The 22,911-nt window shown below is 35.8% G+C and overlaps 1 protein-coding gene across 2 annotated transcripts; it reads left to right on the top strand.

The window, feature by feature from the left end:
- Nucleotides 1–484: 484 nt before the first annotated feature.
- Nucleotides 485–22,911, top strand: lactbl1b (lactamase, beta-like 1b). 2 transcript variants are annotated; one of them, XM_017408580.3, is made up of 8 exons: nt 485–576; nt 7,362–7,437; nt 9,586–9,766; nt 12,884–12,990; nt 13,880–14,037; nt 18,823–19,070; nt 19,756–19,861; nt 20,170–22,911. In XM_017408580.3, the coding sequence occupies exons 2-8, from the start codon at nt 7,378–7,380 to the stop codon at nt 21,146–21,148; spliced, it is 1,839 nt and encodes a 612-aa protein (XP_017264069.1). In that variant the 5' UTR covers nt 485–576; nt 7,362–7,377; the 3' UTR covers nt 21,149–22,911. The 2 variants fall into 2 exon arrangements, with proteins under 2 accessions (XP_017264069.1, XP_017264068.1); XM_017408579.3 differs by lacking the exons at nt 485–576; nt 7,362–7,437 and adding an exon at nt 9,198–9,387.

Below are 22,911 nucleotides of genomic sequence, written 5' to 3' on the forward strand. Positions count from 1 at the left end.
TTAAAAGAAACCTTGAAAGAAGAGCAAAATACAGCTATTGCATAGTTAACTACTTTGGTGCTGCATTAAAACTACTCTGATTAATCCGCCAAAACCTTTTTCAGTCTCTGGAGAATTGTTTGAAGTTTTATTCAATCAAGTCCTCAAGTTCTTTTTAGATTGAAGACATGCTTTATATAAAACTAACAGCCTAAAGACTTGCTGTTTTATTAATTGGGTTACAGATGAACCACTCGCATCTTAGCAAATAGCTTCAGCTGCAGTTTTGTTTTTGTAGAGTAAACTTTTCCCTGTAAAACCTCATGTTGTACACATAAGGAAAAACAAAAAGATGCAGGTCCAAATACAGTTACAGGGCACTGATTTTTGTTGCACAGCAGATTTAGCCATTGGCTGAGACAAGTTAATCCAAAATGCTGGGTTTGATACAAGCAGGATTTAGCCACAGCCATGATACTAACATCTGTCAGATTCTCCTGTCAAGCTCCCAACCCAGACGGACGGAAGCAGAATATTTTTGATCTCACCACTGCGACAAAGAAGAAGCAAAAGCAGTTAATATATTCCAAACCTGGGGTAAGTCTACAAGGAGTTAATGAATGTCGGAGGCTTTGTGGCCTAGAAAAGAGGTACTTGATTCATCAAGGGTTATGTAATGTGTTTTTTGCACAGACTGAACTCAACTTGCTTTGTGCTCATGGTGCATTAACTCATCTGCAAGTGTTATTTGTTTCTTATAGGCTTACTAATGTTATCATTTATCTTCTAAATGGGTCATCAAGATTGCAGTTTCTCACTTTTTTTAAATGAATCCAATAAAACAATTCTGTTATAATATGTTACCACAAATTACAGTGATTAGCCTTATGTTTAGAAGAAAATTTAACCTTACTGTAAATCTGCACTTACAGTGTAAGCTTGTATTGAGAGAATGTTTATTGGGTTTTGATCTCATTGTCATTGCTTGAAAGTGTGAAATCTGAGAGAAAATAAGGGCATATTGCATAGATAAAAATCCTGTTAGTTATTTTTAAATTAAATGACAAGTTATTTGTGACTCATTACTTGCATTTGTCATATCTAAACAGTTTATAGTTGCTTTGACTTTATCTTATTATCCTTAGGATAACTTCCTGATGTAAATATTTGTTCTGTTATTACCACTGAAGCTACTGAACAGTCATTTGTTATTTCAAGCTGAAGTTAAATATATTCACACCTCTTTTCAACCATTTAATTTTTGTAATTTTGGCATTACATCAAGTTAATTCTTTAAAGCTCTGTAAAATGTCAGTCAACACTCTAAATTGCCATCTGATATTTGAGTTGTCTTTTTATGCGTCGCAGTATACCAGCTTCATACAGATTTATACCCTTTAAAGTCTGCAGAGTGCATAGATTATAAAAATGCTGAGCACATATTGCTCCAGCAGGTTGCAACGTGAATAGCATAAAAAAAGTAAAAATGAGAATGCCAAGAGACATTATGTTTATAACTGAGTGATGAAATGAAATTTTAATGATCCTTTAAAGAAAATGGGTCACTGCAACAGCACAAAGGAAGATCGAGAACAAGTTGAGTACGAAGTAAAAGGCAATTAACCATTCCATCACCACAGCTTTAATCAGATCAATTCTCCAGATGCAACATGTCCCAAAAATCAGTTTAACATATTAATCACAAAAAAGCAGACCAGTTTTCTTAAGTATGGCTTTACATGTTTGGGGTTAGGTAAGAAATGAATATTATCTTATGGAGAAGTGCTGGCAGTGTCAGGTTAGTGGTTGGTTGGAACCAAAACCGCAGGCAGACAAGGGGGAACTTAAAAGTTAAACTAATTTATTAATAAAATAATCAAAACAAAAGGCTGATAAGGCAGCAACTAAAAGTAAATAACAAAAACCAGGGTTGCAACACGAGGAAAAAATGGACAGCACATGAGTGAAAATAAACCAGCAGGAAATGAACCAGTTTTAAAGGCAGAGGATGATTAGAAAGTGGAGACAGGTGACTGATTCTGAACGAGGGACAGGTGTGGGTTGTTGAGGCAGGCTGACAGGTACTCAGCAGAGGAAAGGTGAATGATTACAGGAAACACAAACGGCACAGAGAACAAAACACCAGATAAAACTAAATACAAGAACCAAGTAACAGAATTAAAGAAACAATAAACTCAATACAAAAACAAACCCAAAGACCCCCAAATCATGACAGCCAGGAGTTAGTCTATTTTTTTTACATTAAAAAATAGAAAATATTATGTAAGAATGAAAACTTTCAGTGTATCAGTGTAGAATAACACTTTCAAACCTTAGATGATCTGGCTAGCAAAAAAATGCTGAATATGGTTTAAAAAAATGTCACAAACAATTCAATAAATACTGTGATAGTTGCTAACTGAGCAAATATTTTAACCTAATTTTCAATATACATTTAAAAAGAAGTTAACTGCAAACTAAAGCCGACAAATATTGAAAAATGCATTTCTTGTTCACATTTAGCTGTCTCATGTAATTGGTTAGGTATAATTATTACAATGATACGTGTTACATATAAAGTTTAAAAAGTTAAGTGTAAAATTTGAAAAACACAATACCTGACTGTCATCCTACAAGAGAAAGGCTGAATTATCTGAATGAATCGGCAGAATAACATGCAATCTTCTTACAGTTATTTAGCATTTACTATGATAGTGCAACACTGTTATTCTGTGTATAGCCATTGAATTGACTGGTCAAGCAATTAGTTATTTTTTCCATCAGTTTCTCACTCCTAACCATTATAATAATCTATGTTATCTATGCTGGAAGAGGAATAACAATGGTAATAACTCCTAACTAAGCTTTTGAGTACCATAGGACAAAAACCTGTGATAATGAATGCCTAATAATTGTAATTGTTTTTTTTTTTAAAGATATATTTATTAATTTTTTTTCATATAACAACAACATAACATAGAACAAACAAAACAAAAAAAAAAAAAAAAAAAAAAAAAAAAAAAAAAAAAAAAAAAAAAAAAACCTCAGCAGTACGGTCCAGAGGAGACAAAAAGAAAAGATAAGATAGGGGGCATACCTACTTCCATCATTATATAGTCCACATCTAAGCATTTATAAATGCTCGAGACAAGATGGTAGACACGTCCTTCAGAGTAGTCCAATTGTTTTTAAAAATGTGTCTGAAATGTCACTTTCATTGGAGGAAACTGAAAGATTAAGGATGACACTTGTAAAAATTGTACAGCCTTGTCAGCACATTCACCTGCTCTGTACGTAGTATAAACTAGATTTCTTATTATCAACCCCAGCATACTGATTAAAAACTGAAGTGCTGGGTCAGGTTCTAGCTCGGTGCTGAATATCAATGGAGTTTTAATTGGTTTAGAGACCAAGACATGTGTGGTAAGCTGCAATCATTTTTTCCTTGTGCTTCATAAATGAGATTAAAGGTAAACATGCATAATCCAGTATAAACAATGACCACTGAGTCACATTCAAAGCCATTTCTGTCAGCCTCAAAAGCATTTTATATTGCTTCCAAGTTGTGAGCCATTCTGAAGGAAGTCTGTTTGCAGAGGACATTACTTTGACTAACATTTACTTAAAGGATGTTAACTTGAGTTTACGTCCCCGATGTGAGAACTTGTCCCCCTAGAGAAGACCTGTGAGATCTGAGTACAACAGGTATCATTGACTGAGTGATACACACAAGAGAGGAGCAATGCCAGCTGTCCAGGCATGTAAACTGAAATGACAAGAACTTTTCAGTTCTTATTCTTTATTTTATTATGAAATAAATACAAACACTGGACAGTTTATTAACCCTCCCATGTCCTTTGGTTCAAATTCATCTAAAGTTACAACTTCTCTACCTCTCTTCATCTCTCTGTCTTTTGCGGGCTTCAGGGGGGTTAAGTGCACTTGTTCAATTTGTTGTTAGCGCAAATAGCTAATCAGCCAATCAGCCAATCACATGGCAGCTACTCAGTGCATTTATATATTTAAATTTGGTGAAAACTTAGCATCAGAACTAGAAAGAAAGAGGATTGAAGAGTTTGAAAGTGACAGAAAAGCTGGCCTGAATATTTCAGAAACTGCTGGTTTACCCTGATTGTCATGCTGAACCACCATTAAGATTTATAGAAAATGTCTTGATTCGTTGGACCTCAAAGTCCTCACCAGCCACCAGCTGTGGTGGATGTAGTAGAATGTGAGATTCTTCTCATGGATGTATAACTATGTATAACTAACAAATCTGCAGCAACTGTGTGATGCTGTTATATCAATATGGACCCAGATCTCAGAGAAATGTTGCTAACACCTGTTTGAATCTATGCCACAAAGAGTTAAGGTAGTTTGAAAGGCAAATTGCAGTTCAACCTGGTCTTAGACCTAATAAAGTGGCTGATTTGAGCATTTAGAGCTGTGCAGTGATGCAGGTAGTTAGCACTGTGGCCTTGTAGCAAAAAGGTCCTCAGTTTGATTGCTGGTTCTGAGTGGAGTTTATATGTGTGGGTTTTTTTTCTGGCCACTCCAGTTTGCTCCCACATAGCAAGAACATACACGTACTTTAAGACTTCATTCCTTTTTCTTTTTTGCGATAATGAGAGGATTTGGGCTGGTATCATCTATTATGGGAGACATTCAGAAATGTTCAGACTGAAGGCTCACACACTCTGGAATCACAATCTAAAAAGCTCAATTCATTCATTTGAAGCTGATGATGTTTTTAGAAATGGGACACAGTGAACAAGCCTTCAATCATTCCCGCCATTTCAACATGGTAAAAAGTCTTGATGAGCTGAACATGCGCGTCGAACTAAGATTAAAAATTATAACTAAGGTACTTGGAAAAAGTACCTTACACTTTTTTAGAAGATCTGAGTGCAGCAATGCATACCTACATACTTGGAAATTACAGGACCAAGAGTCATCATGGGCAACATCCTTCATGGAGAAAGAAACTGAAAGCCAAGAGTCAGGCAACTTTGAAAGAAGTTGGTCAACTTTCAGAGCAACAGAATGATGAGAAGAAAGAAGTTCCATACCTGTCTAACTGTCACAGCACCTGCCAATAAACAGGATGTTCACCATCAAACCAGGAGATATATATTTTTTTTTTTGGCAAGCAACATTATTCTGTGGATGTATAATCTACTTGAATTATTTCCCTTTGTATGGAAGCTGTGTTATAAATTTACAGTTGTGGATGAGAAAAACTGTCCATCTAGTGCCAATTGTCTAAATTCTATAGAAATGAGAGTCTCACTGACCTCTGCTGAATAAGTAGAAGTTACTGATGAATTCATTAATCAGTCCGGTGATTTAGTATGTTTTGCAGACAGTGTTGAGCTTGATATGGATCTTTTTATTTCCTTTGTGATTTCACAGAAATTGCAAATGTAGTTTTTTTTAGTTTGTAAAAACAGATTTTTACATTAAGAAATAAACCAGATTGTGTTTCATGACTGTAGAATGTAGTTAATTCACAGCAGGGAGCAGTTAAGTTGCTTCTCACAATGAACTTCTCAAAACAACAAGAAAATAATTGCTTCTCCCTTTTTTGCTTAATCTTACAGCTTCAGCTTTTAACATTAGAGTTTATTTAACAATGACCTCCTAACAGCCATTTTTATTTATTATTTTGATCATTTCTAACAATGCTTTGACAAATCATAGATGGATCAACTGAACGGTGAAATGCATCTCTCAGGTTCTTCACTGGATTGTGGATTTTGACCTTCATACTCTGGTAGATCATTTCTTTTGGTCTGCCATTTGATCTTACATATGCTGTGTTCTGTTGATTTGGTCAGGTTTGTAGTTATCGTCTTTCTCAGTTTCCTTTGATTTTGTGGCTCTTTGTTAGGTTTTGTACTTTGTGCTTATATTTTCTTCCTTAGTTTATTTCTTGATTGATTTCCTGCACAACTGGTACTGTTTATTTTTACACCTGCATCCTGTTAGTCATTAGATACTTATAATTATATGTATATATTATAGATAAATTCGTAGTGTTTTTTTTGTTTCTTGTCAAATTCTTGTGTTTGCTTCAGAATGCTCACTGAAGCAAATACACTCACACATGCAAACAAAAAAAAATCCTAATAGTTTCTCAACTTTAAGACCTAGCACTATTTTCATAGTTTTGAACTAAGATAATCTTATTTTAAAAAATGATAATGTTTTCGCTCTTTTAGTCAAATCTTGAAAATAACATTTTGAAGATTATAATATTTTGATCTGTTAGTGAGTCTGGAATATGTGTTGAGGATGACTCTCAGCTACTACCACACCAAATTTGAGCTCAAAATGTGTAAAACTGTAAAGCTGTATTTTGCCCACCTTATTCTTTCCAAAGGTCGACTAGTGGCAGCCATGTTGAATTGGGATGACTCCAAAAGTTATTCAGTTGTAGATGCACATCTACTAATTACTGTCTGAGTTTCATTAAAATCCATCCAGTGATTCAGCAGATTTTCTGCTAACCTTTCAGTGGCGGTCAGCCTCGTAGTGACAGATGATATTTACCCAGGAATAAATTTTAATTAAAATCCAATATTTTCACAAATTGATGGCACAGATGTGGCCAGGCTTCAGTCTTTCTAAATGTTTTATCTTCAAGATTAACATTTTGTTTTTGCTCAGAACAGAAATCTTTCCTCATTGAAACAAAAGTAAATGTGAAGACAGTTCCTCTCAGGAAACACAAACCCACCTCCATGTCACCAGTATATTTTAACAAGTTCTTCTTTTTAATATTGGTTGTTGCAAAATGGCTTATTCACACCGACTGATCTTGGGTTCAAAGGCAACAAGAAAGAAGCAGCAGCTGCTCCATGTCTTTCTGAATGTCCCTTTAGGTACTACTCTGACAAAATGTCATTTCAGTTACATGTTTTCTCAAGTTGGTGTGGTTATTTCTCCTTTTACCATCATCTAATACTTTCTGTCAGCCACAGTCCTGTGGGGTGCAAAATGTGTTAAAGTATTTCTTTACTGCTGTTTACTGTTGTAGGGGTGGCTCTTTGTCATGTCAGCATCACCTATTTTTTGTTTGTTTTGTTTCTTTTAATACAAAATCATATATTGCACTGACAGCACACAAAGGAAGATATTGTTCATATTAACTGTTCTTGACAGCGTGAATATATTTACTGACAAAACAGTCCTTCTATATATGTGTTTCTGCTGATTCATGTAATGTTTTTTGGTCTGTTATCTTACCTGTATGTGCAAAATGACAGAGCTGCTCAGTGGAACACAGCTCATTTTATGACTGTAACTGCCTTCTTATAATAATAATTTCATTGTTTTGTACCAATGCAAAAACCAGTTTTTTTTTTCTTTTTATGGAACAGGTTGTGCTGTAAAACTATGGGGAAGACAGGGAGTAAAGTTCTGCTGGAAGCCTCAATGGATGGGGTTCAAACACAGGTAAAAGCAGCTACCTAGCATGTGATATAAAAACTTCAAATTCACACCATCTTCCAGATGTAGTGCAAAAATGCACCAAGTGTCCATTTAGGTAAAAACCCATTAAATCTATGTGATGATTAGTGCTCTAGTGGTTAGAAATGTGCATGTGCTGGTAAAATAGGCCAGCTGCTGTGCTCTCTCAGCAGAGATTACACAACCAGGATCAACTGCTGCTTGCTTTCACACTTGATTTTTCTGCATTACAACTTCTAATCAACAAAATACATTAGTGAGCTTTGGACCAAATATTTCACCCATTAGAGTTTGGTGATGAAGTGGGCAGAAAACATAATAACCACTGCTCGAATATGATTGTGTTTGAAACAGTTATTCCTACCAAAAGGTTCATTTTTCTTTTTCATTTTTTTAAATAAATCACACATGAATAACAAATAGATAAATTCTTCCATTTTTTTAATCCAGAAAATGTTTAAACAACTTGAGACATTTGCAAAAAGATTTTAAAAATAAGATAATGTGCAATATTAACTTGAAATCAATCAAAATGGTCAGTCAAAATATTAAAACATTAAAGAAAGAAAGACCTAGCATTTCTTAATGCAATGCACATTCCCCACTGCATTGCATGCCAGAGTCTTAAACTAAAATCATCTTATGCTGACAAGGGATGGAGTTGTAGCCATGTTGGTCAAACATTGTAAATGACGTTATGAACAATCCCATCTGATATTGTAAAATTCTACAATATGTGTTTTCACCCAGAAAAAGTCTTACGGCCAACTCTTAGATACCTCCACACAAAATGCTATTAGCAATTAGCCAGATTTGGCTAGTTACAGCCATTTTTGTGCTTTCTAATATCAACTGGCTGTGGCAGCCAACTTAAATTTGCTGAACTCCAAAAGTTAATCATAGATGTACATCTAATCATTACTTTTTGAAAGTTTCATTAAAATCTGTCCAGTGGTTAATGAGATATTTTCCTAACAAGCAGAAAGGGTTCAGTCTAATAGTTAATGGCAAAGTTAAAAAAAAAAGCTCACAAGATTAATTAATTCTCAGAGAATGTGTTGAAATTTATTCAGCTACTAACATGATAAATTTCAGATCGATGAATTTAAAATTGGCTGAGTTATAGCCATTTTCTGTTTGCTATGGTTGCTGTGGCAGCCATCTTGAATGAGGTTAATTCCAAAAGTCAGTCAGTTGTAGATGTACATTCAATGATTACTTTTTGAAAGTTTCATTCAAACACATATATGGCAAATGATGTAAAATACCATATCAGCTTTTATGTTGTCACATTGTGTCTTATGTGTCGTAGTTACAGCTGGTAGTGAGTGCAATTTAAAAGCTAGAGTGTGTGTTTTCCTTGGTCATTATCTGAATTTCCCTGGGTATACTAATTTGTGCTCTCGAGTTGGCACAGATTTGCTGCACCTACCTAAGTGACTGAACTTCCTAGATAATGATTTGGCAGACATGCTCACCCTGACACCCCGTCTGAACTTGTGTTGGCCTGAATGGGTGCCATCTCAGCTGATGTGACCCTGTTGCTGGGCTCCACAAGGCGAAGCTTGACTAGAGTGAAATGATTCACGAGGATTAGAGATTAAGACTTCCCCGGCCGCTTTGGTGAAGTAAATCTAAGGGATTATGATGTCAACAGCCTATGGCTGCTAGAGAGGAAATTGAATTGTGAAGAACAGGAGCGCCGATGGTGCAGGATTACAGCATAGTTAGTGAGAAATCAGAGATGAGAGTCCATGTCTGTGCCTTTCTCCTGCTCAGGAAAACCTCCATGGGAAACCATTTACTGCCTTTGGAAAGTACAAATTGCTTACATGACAGAACAGACTGAGTGAATGTGTATGATGTTGAATGAGGGATAAGAAGATTTCTGTCTCCGTTAATCCTGCTCTGGTCTGGCCTGTGAAGCGTCAGGTGGTGAGTACTTTAAGTGCAGCAGGGAACGCTTTGAGGTTTAATATGCTGACAGAGACATCTAGTTTTACAACTGGAATCAACTCAGAGGAGAACAGCTGAAAGTTTAAACCACAAATATAAAAAAACTGTAGGACTGTTTAGGATAAAATGTGTCACATTCGAAGCTAACTTGTGTTGGTTTCTTGTCTGTTACTTAAGCCAACCACGGCTGTGACCACTCCTCCTGCTCCAGCTCCTGCTGTTACATTCAAAGAACTCTCTAAAAGCAGAAAGATGAAGGTGAAATGGACACATTTGGGCCTGGTCTTCTTCCTCATTTTGTCACTAGTGATGACAGGCTGCTTCCTCTGGCAATATCAGCTGCCAAAGGTTCTGCGAGGTAAGACGATTACTGATGATGTCTGGTGATAAATGTCACTGCGTGGCTTTTTTTCCATTGAAACATTTGTCATCCGTGTCTTGAAGCTAGTCATCTCCATCTTAGCTGATTTTAAAATAACCTTTTGAGGTGTTTTATTTCTTAGTTTCTTTAAAAAATGATTTTTAAAACTGTTCTATGGGTTTTCACTAGAGTCCACTTTTATTAAATAATAATAATCTTCTACAGGAAAATGAACTCTGAAGTCAAATTTATTTAATACTTTAGATGCTGGTTCTGATGGTGATGCAGTGTTTTTATGAGCAAACATATTTCAGTTTAATTATGTTGACTGTCTCAAGATTCACTCTTGGAGTGGTTTGATTTGAAGCAGCATGACAAATAAAACCATTTGATTCTCTTTAAAGTGGAAGTTTTATAGGTAAAAAGGTTTGTATTGTTTTGCTGCTTCTCTCCCTGACTACTGAAATTGGTTAATAAATTATTTATCAAGCAACTTTAACTTAATATATATATTTTCATGTTAACGTAGCATAAAAATAAATTTTTAGAATAACCCATATTCACATTGACTGTATTAATGGACCATTCTGCTGTCCTCACAGCAGTTAGATCCCTCATCACTAATGTTTTGGTTATCATTCTCAGCAGAGGAGTGAGTCATGTCTTGCTCAGGCCCAGAAAATCATTTAGTGAAGGGGTGATTTGAGACCAAGGCTGCATTTTAAGTAATTTTTAAAAACTTTTGTTTAATTTTTCTGCTTCAAATCACAATTTGAAGATTGTTTTATACAGGCTTAATATTTCACCTTTCAACATTTCTGTCCTGACCTAGAGAACACATTTATTTTTTGTTTCTGAAATCATAAGTTGGACTTAAGAAGTGAAATAAGTCAAAACTCCTGTCCTTCCTAAAAAAACTGTTGTTTGACTTACCCTCAGATGCCTTTTTATTTATTTATCATTTTCTCATTTAGTTTCTTCTTAGTGAGACACTATTACTGCATTAGGAGATGAATTAAAGACAGTTTGAGAAGCTGGAGTCAGACTCCTGATTCTCTACCACCTTTAGCAGTTTTACAAAAGTGGAATCTACAACACGTGGTAGCATCCAGTTACAAATATAAAATGCAAAACATGGACATGGTGAGCAAGTTAGGAGGGTAAATTAGGATTGCTTATGTCATGAATCAGATTTTTTCTGTGGCTGAAACATACCTCACCAGAACAAATTTACAAATCCATAGGTTATATGCTGCTTAATACACATTTATACAGTAACTAATATCCAGCCTACTGGTAAAAGAAAGGTGAAAAATTACATTGTTTCATATAAGTTTAATAAACCAAACACACAGTAATGAAATAACATTGATTCCCAAAGCTAATATTAAAGAATGTTGCCTTTACAACAGCGATTCTGTCTAAAATGATATAATTGTGCATAAACAAGCCAACTGATGGCACATTTAACAATAACTGGAACCATCTGTTTGGGAAAAATCCCAAAAATCTGCAACAACTTTTTTCTTATTAACAACATGGGTAAAGTTGATCAGCATTGATCTTTTTGCACTTTAAATAGCAAGAAAATTTTCCTTCTCACTTGTGATCTAATAGGACATTGCACAAACCACTGCTAAAAAATGTGGTAATTTCTGTAAGTAAATGATGTAACTACTGATGAGAATTTGCTTTGAATGTCAAAAAGTGAGAGTTTGCTAATGCAGCATGTTGTGACATCAGCAGTCTGAGCTAATACTGTGACTTAACTCTGTTCTTTAAATATAAATAGGTAACTGGATGAGTCAGTATTGTAAGGTTTAGCAGAATCAAAACAAATAAGATCTTGATCAAGATCTTCAGAAGAAATGTGTTAATTCTAAAGTCAATAAATATCAATGTGAGGATCTTTAACTAACTTTAATCATCCACCTAACCTGACAGTCAATTGTATAGACAGCACAAGATTAAAGCAAAGACTTGAGGCTTGTATGTGAAATGAGTACAAATTAGTTATTTATTTGTTTGTTTATTTTTATTTAAATATACACAGCTGGTAGCTGATGTAAAGTTTTTTTTCAGGGTGGCAAATGTGTGGCATGAGGTTCCAAAAGGAGGGACAAAATTTGTCACAGATTTATCACAGATTTAATCTGGTCATGAGACATAAACTTTACTTGTCACCTACCGCTCCAGAAGTAGAGCATCAGTAGCCACTTTAATGGTTCAGAGGTCTTGAAAACCATCTCTGCTGGTGAAACTTCCTGCTCCAGGCTTGTAAAATATTTTAAAATTAAAGAGGGGTGTGTGTGAATTTTAATTCAGTGAGTTAGGATAGAGATTGAAGTTTTATGCAGATGTCCTTCACTTTAAACATCGTACAACTACTTTTTATGTGTTTGGTGCTTGCTTTTTATGTATGCATTTTGTCTTTCGCACCAATGAAGTTCCTAGCAGAAAAATAAAGTACCTTTGTCTTTGACTACAAAATGTACAAAAATATAGCCTACAAATAGGGTGGCAAGATACTTTTTTCCAGTGGCAGCTGCCATTCTGTGCCACCCCCTAGAACTACCACTGTACATAGCACCATCCCAAAAAGTGGACCAGAGGTTGTTGACAAATTTTACCACTTCACCTTGTTGTCAGGAATTTTCACTTTAAATAGAGCACAAAAATGCAATTTTTAAAAACATGTTTGTACAAAATACAGAACTCCCATAGCACATTGATGGCGTACATGCTGAGAAATCTTTTTATATTATAAAAACTAATTGTTCCTGTATAATAGTTGTTTACAATAAAAAAGTCAATTGGTGCCCTGTGGCCACAGTGACATACAATGAATTATGAGTGCTCACAACAGGAACAGGCTCCACGCAACACATCATGTCTGACTGTGTCCTGTAAGATCAAGAGAGATCATCTGGGAACAGAGAGACTTAATAAATCTTCAAGTTGGTCAATTACACTGCATTATCCCTGCCTTTGTGTTTGACACACTATATTCTCTCAAATATCAAAAAGGATTTCCAAAAACATGTCTCTTGAGGTTTTAACTGCTGTTTTTTTTTTCCTCTCTCTCTCTCCTTTCATTTCTCATCAATCACCCAGATGAAGGGTTGGGTCGCAACACCAAATCAGAGATGATGTGCCCCCGCTTCCCAGAGCCTCTCCCTTTGGAGCATCCTATACCCAGTCTCAAAGAAGCCCTGGAAAAGGTGAGAAAAGTTAATCACACACGGACAAGCCACAGGCGTTTTTTCCATCACGCCCACTCAAGACCGAGTAAATTTAGAGGCAGGGCTGATAATCCTTCACACCAAATGTCAACTCAATTGACAGAAGGAGATTAAAGACATGGAGGATGAAAATAAACAGTCCATCTGAGCTAAAGGCTGGATTTTTTTTTCACCCAGGAGTCAGCCCTGTCTACATTATTAGTAAGGGTATGACTGTATTGAGCATGTATAGATGAACATTGGTGTCAGATTTGACCATTTGTTCTATAGCTCAGTAAATGTTTCCATCCATCCATTTTCTTTATCTGCTTCTTCCTTTCTGGGTTGCTGGTGCCTATCTCCAGCCATCACCATGTGAGGGGCGTGGTGCACTCTGGACAGGTCATCAATCCATCACAGGGCTACGTAGAGACAAACGAGACAAACAACCACTCACACTCTCACCTAGGTACAATTTAGAGTTACCAGTTAACCTAACATGCATGATTTTGGTCTGTGGGATGAAACCAGAACACCCAGAGTAAACCCACATGTGCATGGGAAGAACATGTAAACTCCACCCAGAAAAGTCCCAGGCCAGGAGGCAAATGTGCAACTTTCTTGCTGGAAAGCAACAGCTCTAACCACTTCTCTGCCACCCCAGTCCATGTTTGCTATTTAAATTTTGGTTTGCACTTTCCATACAGTCAAAATACACCATTTCATCTCTGCAATTAACAAGCAGTTAGAACTTGTTTGGTGGATGAGTGCATTCTACATTATAACAGACTCACGACTTCACCTACAAGTCATACGGAAATGAAGAGAGAATAGATCCAGAAGAAAACAGCAAACTGATTTTCCTAAAAGCTTTCTTTGTCTCCTGCAGGTGGACGTTTTGCTTCGGCAAAGCATCAACCCTGTCAGCCTTCCTGCTCTGTCTGCTATTGTTATATTAAACGATACGGTTTTGTGGACTGGCAACTTTGGAAAAAGGAATGCCAGTGACCCTTTCTCAGGACCCCCCAATGAGTACACGATCTACAGGTTGGTTCTAAATAGATATACCTAATAAAGCTTGTAAATTTTTATTTTTTGTCACAAAGATTGATTAAAGTGTAAACTAGAAGGACTTTTTTGTCTTTACCACTTGCGTCATGTCTTTCTCTGGGATTTACATGCAGGGTGATTGATGGTTCACTGGCCAGCATTTTAAAAACATGTTTCCCTCTTCTTGCTCTTTTTTTATACAATATTAAAAGAAAGAAAGAAAGAAAGATTAAATTTACCACTCATTTTCCATTTAACTGAAAATGGAGCAGATAATATGGATTCAATCCAAGCATAAATAAAATTAACCTATAATTAAAGAATTTTTATTTAACTTGAACAGCTCTTATACTTGTAAGAGCAGGCTGAATATTTATGATGAACTTTTCTGAATGAGCATTGACCTTTTTGAAATGGGTCTTGGTAAACCCTATGAATTCTACCTCAGGCGAGTGCCTTTGAATCACATCCAATGCAATCAATAACCATTAAACAAACAGCACAGTGGTGAGCTGCACACAGCTGTCCCAAACAACAGTTCAGCATGTGCATTAAAATCCCTTTGTAGTACTTCTTATATTGCAAAAGCTCCCTTTGTGCCACAAAACCAACTCTCACTTGTACAAAGCAGGGATAAATGATTAGGACTAGGATGTTGAGACTCAATAGAAATAAAAGGCTCACTGGCCTTTTCTGAGCTATTTTGTGCCTGTCCTGTCCCATAAAAGGAGATTAACATTATAATGCAGTGATGTTTGTGTTGGTGATGTGTAAAAGTAGCATCCCTTTTAATGTGAGTAATTTTGGTCTGATTTTCTAATGCAGTCACGGCATTTACCACCTACTGGTTGTTGGATAGAATGCAGTTTTTCTTTCCATCCTTCATGTCTGAGCGTTGCTTGAGTTAAACACAAAGATTTTCATGTTTACATCCTCACAAAGATAAGCTTTCCCCCAGTAAAGCTGTTTGAATGATACAACTTTCATTTGGAGATTTGCTTGGTTCTGTGTTATGTTATCCCCTTACACTGGGTAAACAACGAAACAGAGATTAAGTTAAAAACAAAAATCTTGTTAAGGTGGGAAAACATTTTCAGAACCATTGCATTGTTTAGGTGATTCAAAGAGGGACAAAGATGGGAGACTTGAAAAAGGAAAAAAAATTATTTTGAAAATCAATGTAGTTCAACTACATTGATTTTCAAAATAATAATAATTAGTTATGTTGACTTTAATTCCCCAAACTTGGATCATTTTCACTTCGGAAATGGTTTCGTTTATTAAAACTTAATAAGACTTTATTTGACAAATCAATTATTATATCCTAAAATCTACTGTTCTGATTTATAAGAACATTCTTTTAAAAACTATTGTCCCAGTCCTATAAAACTCAAAGACAAGACAAAATGTTATTTGCTGAGAATTTGAAGCCATGGAGAACTTTAAACAAATGTTTGTACAATATCCTCCTTAGACTGTTGTTGTTTATGTGCAAAATAAAAAAGTGATAGAAAGATTTTAAAGATATTTGTTGCAAAGTGTGAAATCAATAAAATATCTTATCCTGAACTACATCAAATGGTGCAGTTTAAAAGATTTTATTCCTGTATTTTTCTAGATATATTAATATGCAATTCTGAAACGGGGGTCCACACTCAAGGTAAACAAAGCATTTTGCTAAATCTGCCATATACAATTTGGAAACTTGAATCACATGGTTGAACTGCATAAAGCTGGCTGTAGTCTGTGGAGATAAACAAATTTCTAAATCAGATAAGGTAGAATTTTGCAGGAAAACGTTTTGATGGAACTATAAGAGTGAATCTGCTCCTGAATGCAGAACAAAAAAAGAAAGAGTCAAGAATAAATATCTGGTGTTAAGCAGAGAGGTGAAGCCCATAAAGACACTCAAACACACCCAGCTTTTTCTAAACTTCTTTTAGACCAGCAGGTTTAACTTTTGACCTATTTTCAGTCACTTTGGTTGTTTCCATAGGTAAATCAAACACATCCAGTCATAAAGTTTGCTTCAAAATTTTTAATTTAGGGACAAATCACCATCAATATGAGAAACGTATTGTGCAGATTAGGTTTATTGCTTCATGAATGTTCTTTGTCTTCATGACTTTGCAGTGATTACTTTTGCTGTGAATATTGACTACTCCCACAAAAAATCAATTTCCTATATTTATTAATGTCCTTGTTAAAGTGTACGACACTTTAATGAGGACACTGACCTTCTTTACTGCACATCAGTCCACGGCATGGATCAATCCACAGCAAAAGAAAACTCATCTCGGTTGTCTCCAGCTGCTTTCCATGAGACAAATTTGAGTCTTAGAAAACGTGACATTCAAAAGTAGGAACTGAAAGATTTATTGAGTAGCTTCAGGCTGAGTGTAAGTGCTCTGACTCATTCCCTGATCCTGAGACAGCTGATGATCACATTCAAAAGATTTTCCACATTTAAGAGGCGGGCAGATTTGTTCTGTAGACAGTCAATGTTTCACCTACAAACTCAGTGTTTAAAATTTTAGTGAAACATACTCTGAGCATTAAAAAGAAATCAACCTGATAAAAATTAAGCACAAGGATTTTTATAAACTATGAACTGATTTTAGACAAATATTTCTTGCTCTTTAGTTTGAAAATCAGCTTTCTTTTAACAAACCCATTCATGCAAGCTCAGCCTTTTTATTATTTCACTGTAAACACTTTTCATTTTGATTTTTCAAACTATCAAATGAAATTACCAAATAAAAAAAAATACTAAAACAATTAAAATCTACTAACTGATTTATTATTGTGTGTGCGCTCTACTTTTAAAACTTTTGACATTTTGGAAGACGTGTATGACTCTGGTCATCTGAACTTAGAGAGCACAAAACACAACATTAAAACAGTGATGTTATAAGGATCCTTTACTCAGATCTGTGTCAACTCACTGCACACAAACTCAGTCATTGTTCAGACACCACAACAAGTGATGATAACTCACCATTAAAGCTATATGACGATGACTCACTAGACTATTTACCAATGTAGCTTAAGAGGTTTACAGTTATATAGATGTCTTTATAGGTATATAGTTGGTATAACCCTATTCCTAATGTAATTAAAACTCTTATTATGAATCATATTTTATACCATAACAATATAATAAATTAAATGTACATAAAACATTTCACTTTGTGAAAAAAAGCTCTTGATTGACTTGACATGCTGTGAGTTTGTTGGGTGCCATGAGTTGACTTAAAGTGCAGTGAGTTTGTGTGCATTCAGTTGATTTGCTCACCCCTCACTCATTTAACACTTTACCCTTCAGAACATACTAATTGAACATTAGCACCTTTGGTCGCTGTTGGTTGTGGGGTTAGTCCTTCATGAATCCATTATTCCTGCTGTTCGCAGACGTTCATTCATCTTGGGAACTGGAATGTTTGGAGGCAATCGTTTTCATGGTAACAATAAAAATCTGTTACCATAAAGCATGCGATCAAGCGGCCTCATTTTTCATGGGGGTGGTAGGTGTCAAAGTAACTTCCACGTGATGGCTTGGTTTTCAGCAGAATAATGCATGGAAAAAAGATGCATGGCGTTATTTAGTTTCACTGTCTCATTGTTGTTGTCAGTGGTAAACAGGAAAGGAGAAATAATCCTGATCATTATTGCCAATAGTTTTCAATGAGCTGTAATTGCAAGATCTAAAGAAAACATTATGGTCATAAGTGAACATTTAAAACTGATTGAAACAATCTATTGGGCTAAAATGCACCCCTTTTCTACTGATATGGTAACGCCTGAACAGAATTTCAAGTAAATGCAATTTAAGTTTAAAAAAGAAGTGCCTGGTTTTGATCCAGTAACTTTCTTGCTGTGAAATGACATTTTAAATCCTCCTGCTATACAAACTGTAAAGCATATATTAATGTATTGAATCAGTCAACCAGCGTTTTATAATGGTTCTCATATATTACAAAATGTCAGCACGATGTAAGCCTACAATATTGTATACTTTTTTTTCAAAGTAAATGTTGAGGTAGCTACATTTTTTTTACCAGAATAAAGTCAAAAATGATAAGCAGAATATAGATAAATGAAGCTCAGGTTCATTTTTGTGTAACTTCTTTTTAAAAATGTTGTAAAAAGGTTGTCATTATAAAGGTTTCTGAAACAGGACAGGACTTTTGTTTAAAAGTTAAACTTTTTTTGAAATAATAACAGGAATTCATTTTATATTCAGTCACCATTTCTTTGTCCTCTCCTTTTCAATCCAAGATAAGATTTGCAAATTTTGCAGCAAATCATTAACTCTTTCATCTTTTGATCAAAGTGTAAGTGTTTCAGAAATGTTGGACTTCATCCATGTAAAATAGACTGACTGATATACACAAATTCTCATCAAAAAAAGAAAATAATTTTCAAACATTATCAATTTTAAAAGTGAAATGTGCAATCATGCAATATGCACAATTTATTAGCCCCAGTTACAGATTTTTGTTATTAGATACATGTTATTCTTGAGTAAAATGCTTTTGATTAAAGTTAATAAAAGCCGTATTGACAGTGAATTAATAAAGTTGGATGTTTTTCATATCTGTTCAGCCGGGTAAGTTGTATATGAATTAATTTGACTTTGCAACAAAACAACCAATTTTTAAAATACGGCAGAAAGAGAAGAATGTAAACAAAAAGTCTTTTTGATTTGATTTTCCTTGATTAAGAATGACTTTTTTGTATTAGAATAAAAACCAATCACAGTGCGCTCTTATCTGTTTTCAGGATTGCCAGCCTATCCAAGATTTTTCCAACACTGATGCTCTACAAACTGTGGGAGGATGGAAAGATCGGCTCCTTAGATGACCCCTTAGAGAAATATGTAGATAATTTCACAATCAAAAATCCTCTAGGAAAAACGCGAGACTCACAGTTAAAGTATGTGACCGATGGCCTGATATTTCTGGATAGTGGGGAGGTCCAAATTCGCTCCTCTTCAGTCACCCTGCGCAGGATGGCAAGCCAGCTCTCAGGTCAGTAGATTCAGCACATACAAAAGATTCACCTTAAAAAATAATAACAGCTCTAAAAAAACTCTGTGGGACGAGAGAAGTGAGAGCTACAACGTTTCAAAAGCAGCCCTATATAGCCCGATATATTTTGTCCTGCAGCTCTGATATGTATTTCTTAATTTATATAAATATACAAATTTGCAATGGTTAAATTTATTCTATTAACAGGTTTACACTAAGCCTAAACATGTCTATATTTCCAGAAGCTGACTCAATACATTAATCAGCAAAAACCTCCATCAGTTTTGGAAAAAAACACTTGATTTTTTTTCCTCCTAGACTTTAACGCCTCAGTTGATTTAATTATTTAAAATAGAAGAAATGAAAGAAAAAACTTCTGAAGCACAGAGAGTATTGAATGTTTAAGTATCTATCCGTGCCTCCATTTGCCACCAAAGTATCACGGCTGAGCACAAATATTATGTTCAGAGACTCATGAATTGGTCACATACCTCTGAAGTGCTGTTTTGAGACAGGTGAAATAAACACTGTACTGAAATAAAAATGAAACAAACACTTCTAAAGAAGAAACACAAATCATAGCTAGAAGACATGCTGCATACAAATACAGTTTTTCTTCTCTTTTCCTTTACATTAGATGTAATTCTCTTTTAATTTAACTCTATGTTACTGTTGTCTGATCCAGGACTGCCCAGGAGACTCCGAGCCACAAATCTGCTGTGGAAAGGCAAAACACAATCTGCAATCAATTTATTACAAGATGATGTCCTTGTTGCAGATCCAGGAACCAAGTAAGATTTTTTATTGTTTCTTTTGCAACTCAGTGTTTCTCGATTAAAGGCTCTGTCATAGTTTTTGGGGTTTTTTTTCATTAAAAACATTCAGGAATGCAATGTTTTGTTCATTTTCTTTGTTTTTCTTATTTTAATTGGGTTTAAATTGATAATCAAGTGATTTAATACCCCACTTAAAATCTGTCTAAGAAAGTTGTAATGAAATGTCAGTCTAATTGGCATCTATTTTTGCTAACCACAGTTTACTCCTCTTTCTTTGTTTATTTTCTAATTCTTTTCCATTTTCTTGATTTGCTTCTTTCCAGGTGTCACTACAGCAACCTTGCCTTTTCTTTGCTCGCTCACGTGATGGCAGAGCGAGTGGTTGGAGTGGACTACCAACGATGGGTCACAGAAAACATCCTAGACCGCCTGGGGATGGAAGACACTGGTTTTGGCCTGACTCCTGGTTTGCAAAGTCAGTTGGCTGTGGGGGTCTACTCAAACGGAAAACCTGCTCCACTCTATGACCTGGGCTGGTACCGGCCTTCGGGTCAGATGTTTTCCACCGCCGCAGACATGGCCAAGCTCGCCATGATGCTGCTGGGTACTTACCACCGCAAGTTTCTGGAACCAGATTCCCTGAAGATTATGCTGACCCCACTTTTCAGATGTGATAAGGATTACTTTGCAAATCGTACTGGGACACCATGGGAGGTGAATGACATCATGGGCTACGAGATGCTGCGAAAAGATGGTGATCTAGATGGCTTCTCCGCCACGTTCTCCCTGGTTCCCAGGCTCAAGCTCGGCCTGGTGATCCTCATGGCAGGCAGCAGGTCTCAGAAACAGGATGTGGTCACAAAGGCCTACAGCTACATTTTTCCAGCCATAGAAAAAGCTTTTAGGGAAGCCAAAAAGGTCCTTGTTGCTCCCCCCAACCCAGAGCCTTACATTGGCTTTTACACATACAGCAACATCACCTTCTATGAGATCAAACTAGGACCAGATGGAGTTCTGATTATGCAGCAGTTTGGTCCTCAGATTGAAGAGCTGATCCCAGAGAAGTACAGGACAATAAAGCTCAACTACCTGGTTGAGCGAGTGTTCAAAGTTGTATTTGAAAATGAGTACCCTTGTGTTTTGCGAGTGGGCACAGCCTCTGTGTCACTGGAAGCCCAAGACGGCCAACTTTTTAACTTCTATGTGCTTAATAAGCAGGGTTTGTCTCCTGGCTTTGATGCACCAGGACTTAACACGTACAATGTTGTAAGAATTGCCCGGAGGCCATCCTTCTCCAGCTAAACTAATGTCACGCAGTGGCAAAAAGACAAATGGTGTAACCCTGGGCTGCGAGAAAGGCTGGAAACAAAAAGAAAGCAGTGAACGTTGCAAGGATGAATGGAAATGGGAAAGATTCAGGCCCTCTCAGATTTAAAAGACTTCTGATGGGACAACACAAACATTTAAAGAAAAATGTATGAACTTCTCTTCTAAGTCAATGTCTTCTGGTCCTCAATTGCACCTCTAAGCTGAGTTTTCACATTGTGGCTAAACAAAGCTTTGATTCTCTCTGCCTTCATTTAAATTGGTCTCACGTTGTGGTGACCTATATTGTTACTTTTCTTCACACAGAAAAATTCTTACAGTGGTCATTCACATGAAAAATTACACAAATTTAGTTCTAAAACCAGGATCACAAGTTAACAGCATAATTGCCTCGTGAATTTTCTGTTTCATTAATCAGGGGGCAATTACCTGTTGCAGGCAAAAACGAGATGTATCAGCTTTAGAAATGCTGATTTTATGCCAACAATTAAATGTGACAGAGATACAAACTGATTTTGGCTTTGTTAAAAAAAAAGCACCCCTTGCCTCATTGTAAGTAACACACTCCGGACCAACGAAGAAACTGTTAAAAGGATCAAATCTGACATTTCACCATTTGTATTAGATACCCTGTGTGATGATATTATGGAAATGGAAAAGGTTTAGCCCCTTATGAAATATCATCTGACTGTATTAATGCCGTCACAGCCAACAGATTAAGGCTCATTCTTGTCGTTGGTAGGGAAAAATTTGAAAAGTGTGTCATGCAAAGCAGTGAACCGTACAGGAACCAAACCATGCCAGCATGCTAATTACAGCACTGATTCCCTGCTATTGTTCCAGCTTGTTATTTTGAGAAAATGTAAGATGAGGTTCATGCAGCCTTTTGAAAAGAAATACTCACACAGTGCAATCAAAAAAAAATCTCTTTAGTGTTATCATGATCTAATAATGTTTCAACAATTTAGATAAAAAGAAAAACTCAAATGAAAAGTTCCCAGGCATTAACTGTAAAACAGTATGAAAAGCCCAACATTTATTTGTGTAACTTTTAATATGAGGCATTGCACAATAGCCATAATCAGTTTTCATCATTGCAATCACAGATACAAACAGCTTACCAGTCATTCAAATCACGTAGATGATTGCTGGCCATGCAACAAGAGACTTAACAAGATTAAGAGAAGCTCACGGTACAGCATCACATCCTTTGTTTACATGTTTCACTGAAACACAATGGCTTCTTTTTGCATCACAGCAACACACTGATTTTTAAATAAGGACAAAAATGATCAAGTTCAGCATGTTGTCAGACAGATTGCACTTGATTTTTCCTCTTTCCTCTCTGGATTCACTCTATAAGGCAAAGAGAAGATACAAAACAAAACAGCAAAGGGGGGATATGCAGGCACTGCTGAGCAACATCACTGACAGCAACAAACCAATAAAAAGTCAAAATCTGCACACAAGCTTTTTATAATGGTATGTTTTAAATGTAAAAGAACAATTCAACATTGTGGGAAATACACTTATTCACTTTTTTGTCAAAAATTAAAGGAGAATAATGATAATAATGTATGAAAGATAAATATGATACTGAAGCCAGGCGGCAGCTGATGTAGCTTATTAAGACGTCTGTAAATAGTGAAGGGCTGCCCAGAAAAAAGATTACTTTTTTAACAAGTCGTGTGTAAATTTGTACAATATTTTTTTAACTAGCATTTTGTGTAATTATACAG

This window comes from Kryptolebias marmoratus, linkage group LG4 (genome assembly GCF_001649575.2).
Source record: "Kryptolebias marmoratus isolate JLee-2015 linkage group LG4, ASM164957v2, whole genome shotgun sequence".
In the NCBI taxonomy this organism is placed as follows: Eukaryota; Metazoa; Chordata; class Actinopteri; order Cyprinodontiformes; family Rivulidae; genus Kryptolebias; species Kryptolebias marmoratus.

What these genes read in the sequence shown, in the direction of transcription:
- lactbl1b (XM_017408579.3), top strand. Translation starts at nt 9,322, where the DNA reads ATGAGGGATAAGAAGATTTCTGTCTCCGTTAATCCTGCTCTGGTCTGG. An exon ending in GGCCTGTGAAGCGTCAGGTG is followed by an intron (nt 9,388 to 9,585) that starts GTGAGTACTTTA and finishes CTGTTACTTAAG; the next exon opens with CCAACCACGGCTGTGACCAC. An exon ending in GCTGCCAAAGGTTCTGCGAG is followed by an intron (nt 9,767 to 12,883) that starts GTAAGACGATTA and finishes TCAATCACCCAG; the next exon opens with ATGAAGGGTTGGGTCGCAAC.